The 13,063-nt window shown below is 36.5% G+C and overlaps 1 protein-coding gene across 9 annotated transcripts in view; it reads right to left on the bottom strand.

Moving 5' to 3' along the window:
* Window positions 1-3,880: 3,880 nt before the first annotated feature.
* CEP128 (centrosomal protein 128) overlaps window positions 3,881-13,063 on the bottom strand; it is a 187,257-nt gene continuing 178,074 nt past the window's right edge. For 6 of the 9 annotated variants that reach the window (XM_060687362.2, XM_087873293.1, XM_087873286.1 and 3 more), the window contains 2 exons: window positions 11,778-12,050; window positions 3,881-4,142 (listed from right to left, as the gene is read on the bottom strand). In XM_060687362.2, coding sequence (XP_060543345.2) covers window positions 11,944-12,050 — 107 coding nt within the window. In that variant the 3' untranslated portion in view covers window positions 3,881-4,142; window positions 11,778-11,943. Of the gene's footprint in view, window positions 4,143-10,907; window positions 12,051-13,063 lie in introns of those variants that run through there. The other 3 variants (XM_060687363.2, XM_087873308.1, XM_087873322.1) reach the window with 2 other exon arrangements.

The raw sequence follows: 13,063 nt of genomic DNA, 5'->3' as shown, positions 1-13,063 counted from the left end.
AATGTGGTTGTTTGCCGATCATGACTGTTCTCTTGTATTTTTTAGAATATAGCTGTCTATCTTCAGACATGAAACTATTTGCTTTTGTTATCTAAAATAAATGTGTAGCTTCCACTGTCTTTCCTTGTAATTTGGCTGCCAGTGGACCGTAAAATCAGATTAATGACTGGATAAGTATCTCCATCTGAGACACCAAAAAAGCTGGCTAAATCTCAGTAGTCAGTGTGTTGGAAGGGCAGATAGTTCAAAAAGATAGAAAGTAGCTTGCAATCATGTTCAAAGACTCTAGAAGAGAAACCAAGTCAGCCTAGGAAGGTAGGCAAACAACCTTAACACGTGGCTTAACACATACCAGCATGTTCTTTTTTTTAAAAAAATTTTTTTTTATTTATATGCCGCCCTTCTCCGGAGACTCAGGGCGGCTTACAATGTGCTAAGGAATAGCCTTCATCCTTTTGTATATTTATACAAAGTCAGCTTATTGCCCCCACAAACTGGGTCCTCAATTTACCTACCTTAGAAAGGATGGAAGGCTGAGTCAACCTTGAGCCTGGCGAGATTCGAACCTGCAGTAATTGCAGGCAGTTGGTCTTAATAACAGGGTGCTTTAGACCACTGTACTACTAAGGCTCTAATTCTTCCATTTTCCGTTTCTTTCCGTAGGACCCTATTCATTGGACGTCTTATTAAGTCCATCAACTATAACTTTTGTAGCATTACAAATAGTCTAGTAGTTTACAGTTCCATCAGGGAATTCTAGTGTTGCCAACCTGTATTAATTATGGTGTTCATTACTTGATAAATTAAGGCTAGCTAACACTCATATTCTCATAATACACAGCATTACTGTAAGGGTTGAGAACTTGTGACTTTCTCTAGATGCAATATGCGTCTGAATCCTTCAACATGCTGGATGGAGCTCCTGAAAGTCCAGTTCAAGTAGGATTTTGAGGTTCATAGCAGGGGTGGGTTCTACTTACCTTTACTACCGGTTCGCATCGTGCCCGTGCAACCTATGATGATGTCCGGATCAGTGGGCGGAGCCTCCTACCGGTTTTACTACCGGTTCTTGTGAACCGGTCCGAACTGGGGGCAACCCACCACTGGTTCATAGGTTATCAGCCCTGCTATAGGCATTAGATCTACTTGCACATAAAAGAGATCTAATAGCACTGCTTTGTCCCCTGCCATGCCAATCATTTTCCATGCCATGAGAACTAATTCTCACAAGGTAAGAAACACAACTGGGCCCAAAACCCGATTAATCCCTTATCAAAACAAGAGACAGGAGAAAACTGCTCTTTCTGCCTAAGAGAAAGTGACTTCAAGCACATTAAACCATGGAGGTGGAAGAAAAAAAAATGCATTACTGTAAAATTTGATTTAAATGTATAAATTGGGCTTGCATTTAATACACAGCAGTCGTCGCGATGCTTTCATAACACCTTTACTATATTAACTTTCCTCCAAAGAAGCATGTATGAAAGCTGTGTGTCCCTGAATGCCTGCTTGCATCTGCTTCCTGTCTAGTGTTGTTCAAAGAAGCCTGACACATGTTGTATAGCTTTCCCATCCTCATGACTCCTTTGCTTGGAGGTTTTGCCAAAGAAATCCAATTGTCTCTAAGTACACATGCCATTTAAAAGTCTGTAGATATTCTATTAGAGTTTGAGCAGGAAATTCAGAGGGGAAAAAAACCCTCATATCTTACAGGAATTGCTGAATGGAGGCAGGATGTATATAATAACAGTCACTGAAGGATGGCCAAGACCTCCAGGCTAAGAAATTTGCAGCCAATTTTTGCTACAAGAGACTCAGGAGGCTCTGGGGATGCAGGTGGTCAAGATACTCTGTGTTCCAGTTTGTCTAAAAGAACACCTTAAATGCTCCTTAAAAATCAGTAAAAGCTAGAAACTGCTGAAGAAATTAGGACTGCAAATATCCATTAAAATATTGTCTCTGAGAAACAGGCGACTCTTTAGAGCAGAATTTGCTTCATATTGCCCTGTGTTACAGTATGGTGGCTATTTGGATACAGTGCAAATAAGAAAAAGGAAGAATAGTGAGGAATCAAAACCATGCCAAATTTAATGAAATTTACTTCTGAGTAAACTTAATTAGGACTATATTGTTTTCATTAGATATGTTAAGCATCTGTTTAGCTCTCATTCATTCCAATCAAAGGGATTTAAACTCACTTCTGTTGGATAAGGCTTTGCCCAGTGGTGTAAGCTTTTTCACACCAGATTTGTTACATTGCCTCTTGCAACTGCCAGGCCTATCAGCAATGGGAAAGTTTGTGTAGCTCACTTAATTAGCAAGTTTTCGGGCTTGCATCACTTCAACCCCAGAGAATGTTGTCGTAAGCCAGTAACCGGTAAGAAAATCTCTCACAACTGGGCTACTTCTTCCAGGGCATTGACTGACAAACAAGACAAGATTTGTCTCTCAGAGGCTAGATGGTATTTCAAAGATAAGCTGTGAGAGAATCTCATTATGAAGTGATTTTAATTAGCAAATATCCTCTTCAGAAAGTAATCACATCAGTAATGTGTGTTACGGTGTAATTAGAACTGCCGATTGAAAGAGTTGTACTCTACACAAATAACAGGCCTTCGTTTGGAAAATCTTCATCCACCAAGTCTCAGCCTTGAATGGGCCTACGTGCAGGCAAATGTTTGCAAGAGCTGTGCCAGAGAACACAGGATGGAGGGGGTTAAAGTAGACTAAACCAACAGAATAGAAAGTGTGGCATTCATTGTAAATAATGCTAGGTTTCTTCACAATTCCTTAAGGGCACCTCCAAAGATAGAAACTATTTTAGGAACACATAATAGCCACATGAATTAAGGCAGAATTTCCCAGCCTTGCCTGACTTGTTTACTTTCTATTTAAATGTACTGTGTGTTTTATTTGAAGCTACTATTTTTAATCTCATGAACACTGAGATTGAGTGAACAGGATGCCCCTTGGCAAAGCACAGACAATTGAAGAGAGATCTAGGCCTGGTTTACCGCAGAAGGAGATGCTAAGAGTTTGCTATGTCATTTGTTTACTGGGCTGGGATGGGCAGGTAGATTTTTTTAAAGGCCCCCTAACTAGAATATTAATAAGCAAAATAAACAGATAATCAATCAAGAAAGGGGGAAAAAATGACATATCCAGACTGTTGGAAATGGTTACTTCACAACGGTTTCCCTGATTAGTTACTTTTGTGCTTTTGAAGTAGTTTATTTAGGGAAGATGGGCATTCAAAAGTATAGTTGCCCAAATTGTATGTCAAAGTGGTTCAGATTTTATTCTAACATTGCTTTCTGCTGCATGTATGTTGTTAAACTTTGGGCAGTGTATGAAGGAGTTCCATATTTCCCAGGCCACCCAACATATCAACAGTCATTGTTTCACATTTAGTCATATCTAGAAAAGACTAAGTGCCTGATTTCATATATAATAATAATAATAATAATAATAATAATAATAATAATAATAATAAAAAATATAATAAATAATAACAATAATGGTATAACAGAGTTATAACAATAATGGTATAACAGAGTTGGAAGGGACCTTGGAGGTCTTCTAGTTTAACCTCTTGCTTCAGTAGGAACCCCAAACCATTCTGGATATATGGCTGTCCAAACATTTCTTGACAATATCCAGTGTTAGAGCACCCACAGTTTCTCAAGGCAAGCTGTTCTACTGATTAATTGTTCTCACTGTCAGAAATTTTCTCCCTCCTTTAGGTTGGATCTGTCTTTGATAAGTTTCCAACCATTACTTCTTGTCCGGCCCTCAGGTGCTTTGGAGAATAGATCGACCCCCTCCTTTCTGGGGCAGACCCTAAAATATTAGAAGACTGATATCAAGTCACCCCTAGTCCTTCTCTTCATTAGACTTTTTATTTTCCTTGTTGTACAAACCCAAGCTATATAGTTACTCATTCAATGACCGACAAATAAAACATGGTTTAATCAAATATGAAAATCCACTCGTTGATACTTGGAATCTGCTGAGACTGTGTCATGCTTCAAATTTTGTTCCAAAAGGTTCCAAAAAAGGTGCTTTGGAGATTGCAGATGTGTACATCTAGCATCTATCTGCACTTCTTAAAGTAGTTGTGCTTTTCCTGAGCTTGTGCACTCCTGGGAAAAGAAAAGAATAGTTGATGCAATAATCTATAGACAGATGTTATGTTCACACCCTAGTGCCCTACAAAAGTATAACCTTTAGGAATTCAGTCCAATCACAGGTCTGTAGAAGCACAGCTATCATTATTACCATGCCCCAACCAAATCATCAAAGCAAGTTTGAAGGATACTATAATGAATAGTATTGAAAAGTCCAGAAGAATACACTCTCATTCCCTTATCTATTTATAATATATATGGTTTTCCAATTGTCCAAAGCTGTTACTATTCCATAATGCACAAAATATCACACTATAGCATTTGGCGATGTAGATATAAATCAAATTAATCAGATAATTTTCAGATAATTAATCAGATAATATAGAATTCTTTATAAAGCAAGCCATCAGCCATCATGACATTTCTATTAGCATCTGTTTAAAATCATATGAATTTGACAAATCCCAATGAGCCAATAATGCTATGCTTCTCTAGTAATATTTGGGCAGGCCCCTAACAAACATAATGCTAGCGCAACACTGTAAAGAATACTAAGAACTAAGGACAAAATTCTGATAGCAAACTGTATTCACTTTCTGACCTATAGAATTATCTGTTAAATGTTTCTCAACCTCAACCTCAAGCAAAAAATATATTATGAAAAAAATCTCATCACTGTCACAGAGAATCAAAAAGATCTGTATAATGTTTCTGCTATTGTTTGTTGTTTTATTTCTTCAGAAAATAAATAGAAACAAATCAATTATAACAAATTCAACTACATATTTTGTTATTCATTTTCCAATTAAATTTCTGTCACGTATTTTATATTCAGATCAGATGAGTCTGACAGTCTGAGTTCCAAAAGAATTAAGAATACACACTACACATGGTGGCTCATACTGTGTGAGTTTCTATACTTGAAAGCACATACATGTTGAAGGATGTAATGTAATGTAGACCCACAAATGTATTTCTAGATTCTCCATGACTAACCCTGTTAATGCATCCTCACACCCTCTTGAGGAGAGCCAGTTTAGTATGTTATCATCATTCACTTTATTTTAGAGAAAACACTTGTTTGCATTGGGTTAATTCACAAGAAGTAAAGCAGTATCTTCTTCTGGCTTTTTGCAATATTTTAATTTAATGGGAAGTGTTAAAGTCCTCTATGAGTGATTCGATAAATAAATTTTGTATGATCAGTTGATAAACTGGGCCCAGAGGCCTGCTAGTAACCAGTGCAGTAATTACAATTGTGGTGTTACCCTGTTAATAGCAGGACTATCTACCAATATCCCAGCCACAGTTGGCCCAAAAGATTGTCCCATCTAGACCATGCTACAGTAACTTTACTGAGTGGTGATCGCGGCATAAGAGAGCATACTAATTCAGGTAGACTCTTAACTTGTAGGTTTTAACTCACCTACTGTTTATCTTTTACATAGTCACATAGTGACTATGTACTCTAATTTTTATGGTCTGCCATAGGATGATTCCTGGTAGAAAAATATATTCTTCATCATAAATTAGTTGACAATGTAAGCGAGTGCATGAACAGGTAAGTGTGTGTACCTGTCTGATCATTGTTTGATAAATGCGGACAGAGCTGTTTATACTGCAAAACTGAATTGCTTCGAATGAGATGGGCAATAAATACATTTAATAAATAAACAAAATATTTACAAACTGTATTGGATCTTGAACAAAACTGTTTTGTGTTAGACTTTACAAAATACGATTTACAAAATATGATTGGCCAAATGTAATGCAATTTCTTCTACAAATATTTCAGTACAGAACTAAATTATGCCTCTTTCAAGCCTGCATCTATATCATTTAGTCAATTGTACAGAATGAATAGGCCACTGATTTACAAAAGGTTTTCTAATGCTCACTGCTACTGAATCTATGACCTACCATATAATACCCCTTTAATAAGTGTAGCTTAGAGCTTCAGCAATATCGTATGGTATGACTCTTCTTGGAATGCACCATTTGAGAATCAAATTAAGTTTTCATCTGCATGCTTTCCTAGGTAAATAATCTCATATATGTATAAATTGCCTAATGGAACAAAGGCCAGTTTCTTGATGCATTCTCCATTCTTCAGGAAATTTCTGATGCATGAAGCATTAAAAGTAGACAGTGTCCTCCTTTGATTGGAATGCTACATCTCAGCATATTTTAAGATCTAAATAGGAATCTTACAGATAAATAATAGCATATGCCAGCTAGAACATCTACTACAAACTTATACTTTAATTTAAGCCATCTTTGCCTTAACTGTTCATTCCCGCACACTAAGCTATAGTGTAGAAATCAAAATAAGCAAATAAATTGATCATCCTTTATTTTGGATTTTTGGATTTACAGTCCCTATGCAGCACAGCTTAGTGTTCAACATTCACCCTCAATTTTCCTTTGCTTAGGGCTGCTGAATAACTATCACACTTAGTAGATGAAAACAAACAATATGATTCTTTCCACCATAGATTGAAATTAAGCCCATGTGATCTAGTGCTGACCGTCCGATGGCGTCACTTTTAACACATAAACCTACTGATGATGTTACCTAGTCTGATAACCAAACATTTGGGAACTAAATGGAAACAAGCTCAGACAGCAAACCACTGCCAAAAGCTAAAACCCAAGCTACAATTTTTTCTATTATTTCGCATAAACCTACTTTTCAAAGGCAGTATTAAAAAGAATAATTAAAAGAGAAAAATTCCTGAGAATTCATGGATCTCATCACCAATTGTATGAGAGTCATTGGGGGTATCTTCAGTTTAATTATCAAACCTCAGCCACCCTAAGCAAGAACAGCATGAGGATTTTTTAGTGACAAACATGAGGGCAGTAGCAGAAAGGAACAGGATTAAATCACATTTTCTAATGTACTCCAGAAAATCCAGTGTTAATAGGAAAAAGAGCAATAAGAAACATTTTTAGATAGGATGTAACTATGAGAAAGGAAGAGATCTTTATGAATGGCCACCCTATTACAGGCAACACAATGAAGCAGTTCCAGAGTTCAAATACAGTATGCAAGTAATTCTCTAAATAAGATTGTTTTAGAGACAAAAACTGGACTTTTGACCTTTTTATGTAGACAGCAAAATGGAAGACTGCCTAATATCTACAACTGTCATAATACAAAGCTTTCAAGAAGCCTTTCTGTCACTCTGCTAGTTTTCCTACAAAAATATTTGTTATATACTTCAAATGGATGGTCACTTACTATTCAAATCCATCTGCACATTGGCCTGGAGCCTAACTCCTGTTTTATGAATAGAAGAGAAGTCCATTCATGGAATGAGGCTTTTCTCCCTCCCCTGCTGTTGCTTCCTGCCCCCACTACATCCCCCAAATTATTCCAGATGAATGAGGGAGCATCAGGAACCAAAAGTGCATGGCTTCTGGACAAAAAGACAATGTCCAAATCTGAGGGAGCAAGAAGTGCTTTTCATTGGCAACAACTCAGCTTTGATGTTTAAATCTTTCCCCTTTTTAAAAATAGCAGTTAAAAAATTACTTACTCCAAAATCATAGTACAAGTTATTCCCTGCTCCCATCATTACTGCATCCCTTAATGAGCCTTTTCAATATTTTCCTTCTTGATCTCTCCCCCACCCCCCAAAAAATCTAAGTAAGATAATTATCTGGTTACTTTTGGCATGTCAATATTATGTAGGAACAAGTTAACCCTAAAACCCCACAGGCTGATTCTCCCTGCTATGGCTGCCTTCTGCTAATCATGAGTCAGCAACTGCAAGTTTGTTCCCAGATTCCTTTTCCACAGAAGATCCCTATCTAAAATTGCTATTTAGCCTTGAAGGAAGTTTCATCTGGCACAAAACTGAACTGAAATTCTGGAGACAAAGGTTGGTTAGGTGTGACATGGAAGAAAACTGTTAAACTTTTCTCCTCATGTATGGTAATCTTTCCATCTTCCAGAATTTCTGGATGTAGCTTCTTAGGAAAAGAAAGAAAACACAAAAAAAGTTTGTTCCAAAATCTAGAGGTTGAGAATGATCATGTTATATGCCCACATTAACATAGATAACTGCTTAGCTAGATGAGAGACACAGTCGCTATACTATACCATATTGAGAGAGCAGTATCTTGCAGTCATGCTTTTTCAAAACAATATTTTTCTGATGTATTAATAGAGAGGATGTTTGTTGTTATCTGACTATGTTTCAAGTCAGACATTCTATGAAATGTCTCATTAATTTCAGAAATTCACTTGGAAGAGACGGGGCAAAGGTTTATTCTAGCATGGGCAAAATTCTGGAAGATGAACAGAAAAATTGTCTAATATAATGAAGATTGTCTAGATGTTTCAATAGGAGCAGAAGGCCACTTATTTCCTGAATGCTATGAAAGTCTGGAGAAACATTTGTAGTATATATTTGTAGTGAACTACATTGATTAACTATTTGCTTCTAGGCCCAACTCAAAGTTTTAACATATAAGCCTCTAAACAGCTTTTATAAGTACATATAACAGTTGCCTTGAGGAGAGATGAGTGGCAAATAAGTCAAATAAATAAATAAATAAATATTTACTCAATGTATGTGAGCTCAGTTTTTAAGATTCTGTGAGATGTCTAGCATAAAAAACAAGAACCTTTTTTATAGTAGAAAACTGTACCTTTGCTGTAAACTCTGAAATTTGCTGCAACAAAGCATTTACTTTTGAATGTGATTCCTAGTGACTTAATAGCAATAGCACTTAGACTTATAAACAACTCCATAGTGCTTTACAACCCTCTCTAAGCAGTTTACAAAGTCAGCATCTTGTGCCCAACAATCTAAGCACTCATTTTAGTGACCTCGGAAGGACAGAAAGTTAAATCAGCCAGAATTGAACTGCTGGCTGTGGGCAGTTTGCCTGCAATACTACAATACACTGTACCATGATGGCTCCCGACTTACATAGGCACACAGCTGGAGTTTTCTTGCATGGTATACAAGTCATCTGGGATTTTTTTCATGCTTCCAGTCTAACTTATTGCAGCAGATTTCCTAAGTAATCCCTCAGTCAAGTACAGATCAAAGTCAACCCTGGGTAGTTCCCATTATTGTGTATTTTTTTTCTGGTAGACTGTTGTTTCTTGTATAAATTATTTTTAAAATTAAAATTAGAAATGTTTAGAAATTTCATGTTTATAATACATGTAAATATTAATTTGTTTTAGAAACAGTCTAAAATATTTAAAAGGTCTGCAAGTGTATTGCAAGACATTGGATCAAAATAAGATAAGTAAATGGTGCCTCCCCTCTCCAGGTTTGTAACCTTGATTATCTTTAGGAAAAAGAAAAGCTTTACTCTGCAGAGCATGAAAAAAATTTGTAACATCTTTTTTCATGCTCTGCAGAGTAAGGCTTTTCTTTTTCCTAAAGATAATCAAGGTTACAAACCTGGAGAGGGGAGGCACCATTTACTTATCTTATTTTGATCCAATGTCTTGCAATACACTTGCAGACCTTTTAAATATTTTAGACTGTTTCTAAAACAAATTAATATTTACATGTATTATAAATTACATGTAAATTCCATGCAATGGAAATTATAAAGATAATATCTCTGTTAGTACACCATCTTATCTGAGATAATTCCTCCTACTTTGTCTTAAATGCCTATTGCCCATGGAATTACAATGTGTTCCATTATTTTCTTATTCAAGAGTATTTTTTGTGTACAAGTAGAAGATCACACACAGGCTAATTGCAAGTGAAGCATTTGGATATTACTGTACATGGATCCTCCATAAGGATCCTTAAAAGAGAAGCAGTTGTTTTTATTTCTTGGAAACATTTCATATATCCAGTAAATTCAGTCTTTCTTTGTAAACCATTTTTATTATGTACCGTTCAGAAACAAGCTGGTGCCATCGGGCTGTTAAGAGCAGACTTTATTTTTCCCATGGCAATCCTTCCACGCTCTATTGCAACATGACCCAAAGGTTTGGGGGACTTTTTTGAATGGTAGGTTGTGGCTTGTGGTGCTAGGGGAAAGTGTTGAGTGGGAAAGGGTCAGAAGTTGAGTGGAAACATTTTCTGTGAGTACTGTTTACCCCAACCTGATTCAGAAAAAAATGACTTTTTAAAATAGGGTTAAACTCTGTTGACCCCCAGAATATGTATAACTGGTATAATGTTCTAGTTGAGAATATTGGGAATTGGAGTCCAAGAATATTTGGAGAGTCACAGGTTCTCCATACATAGATAAGACCAAATTATTCTACTGAACCAGTGCAGGCAAGACATTTATGAGAAATCAAGTCTTTCTAAACAACCAGCCATACCACCAGGCCACAGTACTTGCATGGATAGTTTGTTCTCTACTTTTTAAGCTTCTTCTGAACGTTCAGTTATGCTAGAAAAAAAGGTAAATGCAAATATCTTTTTTTTTATAATGACAGTCCTGCAGAGGTTCATGCCTCTTCCATATCTTCCTTGTTCAGATCATGCAGTTTCAACCGAACCCTCAGTTTATGCATGGCATATGAATTGCCAATTAAAGCTGACAACATTATTTACACTGATAGTGAAATAACCAGTCTTGGAAGAGCAGGCCACTATCTAGAGAAAATGCTATGGTAGCATCACCAAGTTATTGGGAAACAATCCATATCACTAATACAATCTCTAGTTTGACTACTGTGTTGGCACTCAAGACTCTTTTGTGAGGACTTGGCTTGCAATTGGAATTGGCAGATCAGAAGGATGAGATTTAAAAAAAAACTAATAATTGTGGCTGGTGAAGGGAAAGAGTACTTTAGGATTTTATTAAAATGACAAAAAAGGAAAGAGCTGAATTAAACCAGTTCATAATATATAGCCAAAATAATATACATTTCCATTAAATTTTCAATAAATGGATGAAGCAAGAATGAAAATGCTATGATTATGGGAAATACTTGTTTGAAAAAGCTGAATAACCCTATAGAAAAAAACCTCTCAATTTGTTTATTAACTTATAAGTGTCTCCAGGAGTTCTATAATGTAAAATGAAATAGTGTAACTCTGAACTCTTCTAACAAATAGAGCCAAATATATTTCATTACATTATTAGGATATTTTAATTTTTAGAAACAAAATTATTCTTGGGCTTAATGATAAAAATAGTTTATTACAAAGAGTTCCTCCAATTTTGGATTAGGCTATATTTTTCTGTTATCTTGGATCAGATGGAGGAAATTCAATTCATTGTTTCAGAAATAAACTATGTCTATTATTAATCATGATAATGTAATCATTGCATAATATGTTTGAGGCAACTTTTCTTGTAAAATACTAGATATTTTACAAGAAAATATCTTAATATTATAGAACTTGTATACACAGACAAAATAATTTTTATTTAGCATTTCCTGATTATCACAAAATGTACCGGTATTTATATTTTACTGTATGTATACTATTCAATCAAAATACCGTTAAGTCTTTGAAGTTAAAGCTACACAGTTTCTGTGTCTGCATGTCTGCAGGTGTATCTATGGATACATACACTATTTCTCTTTTTCTCAATTAAATATATTCAGAAAAGACTGCTCGAGAACTGGTAAAAGGAAACCAAAGAAAATATCAGGCAATCTGGCATTTTACAATATATGGTGCATCTTCAAATTTAACTTGCCTTGTTCTAAATAATGGTTGGAATGATAACAATATTTGGCAATTCTTGAACCAGGGCTCCCCCAAATGCTTTCATAAATATAGTTACACTTGACTGTGGACACTGCCAAAAACTAAAGATGCAGAGCTGAATTTTCTGCAATAAATTTGTCTACTGTCTTCTTGCTTTAAAGCTTCTCCTTTTCTGTCAATAGCTTCATTCTGTTCACAGCCCTGCTGTTGGTATCTCTTTTAGCTGAATTTAAATCCGAACAAATGCTACTTTTGGTAAATGCTGCAAAAAAAGAAGAAGATGAAGATGAAGCAGAAGAAAGCCATCATTCACTAAAAATAACAAAAGAAAAAAAGAATAGCAATAGCACTTAGCCTTATATAATGTATTTTTCAGAGTATAAGACACACTTCCTCCCCCCCCAAAACGAGGCTGAAAATTTGGGTGCGTCTTATACACCAAATGTAGCCCTGCCCACCCACCAGCCCCCACCCTTTGGCCTCTGCCTCCCATCAATTTGCTTCCTTGCAGCAAACAGCAAACAGCCCGTTTCAGTTTCAGTTTCAGCACAGCCTGTTTAGGACAAGCAGCTGATTGTTGGATGAATCAGCCTCCCGACCATCAGCTGTTTCAGGCTGCAGGGATTGTCACTGCCTATTGCCCATTCCAATCCCCTGAACGGGTGGAAAATGGGGCACGCGGAGGCCGAAAGTAGGGCCTGCAGAGGCTGAAAATGGGATGCAGAAGCTGAAAATGGGGAGTGTGGAGGCGGCAATAGGCTACGGCAATCCCTGCAGCCTGAAACAGCTGATCCTCGGGAGGCTGATCCAACTGACAATCAGCTGCTTGTGCTAATCAGGCTGTGCTGAAGCTGAAATGGGCTGTTTGCTACAAGGAGGCAAATTGCTGGGAGGCAGGGGCAGATTTATTTTCCCTCCCCAAAAAAGGTAGGTGCGTCTTATAGTCCAGAGCGTTTTATACTCCGAAAAATACAGTACCTCTCTTTACAGCCCTTTCTAAACGGTTTACAGAGTCAGCATATTGCTCCCAACAATCTGGCTCCTCACATCTTTAAATGAAATGAACCCAAACAATGTCATCCAGGCAATGTTAAGTATCCTATTTGAGTTACAGTAATATATTGTCCACCCAGAAGCTATAGAATCTTATTTAAATGAATAATCTTGATTTGTTTCAGAGCATAGTTCTTGCTATTTACAATCTTGAAAGCCTTAAACCAATTTATAGCTCAACCATGAACTTTCTGGAAGATATTATATCTAGAGGCCATTTTG

Source organism: Pantherophis guttatus, chromosome 1 (genome assembly GCF_059756535.1).
Source record: "Pantherophis guttatus breed Tessera chromosome 1, ASM5975653v1, whole genome shotgun sequence".
NCBI lineage: Eukaryota > Metazoa > Chordata > Lepidosauria > Squamata > Colubridae > Pantherophis > Pantherophis guttatus.
This window is presented reverse-complemented; position numbering and strand designations above follow the sequence as displayed.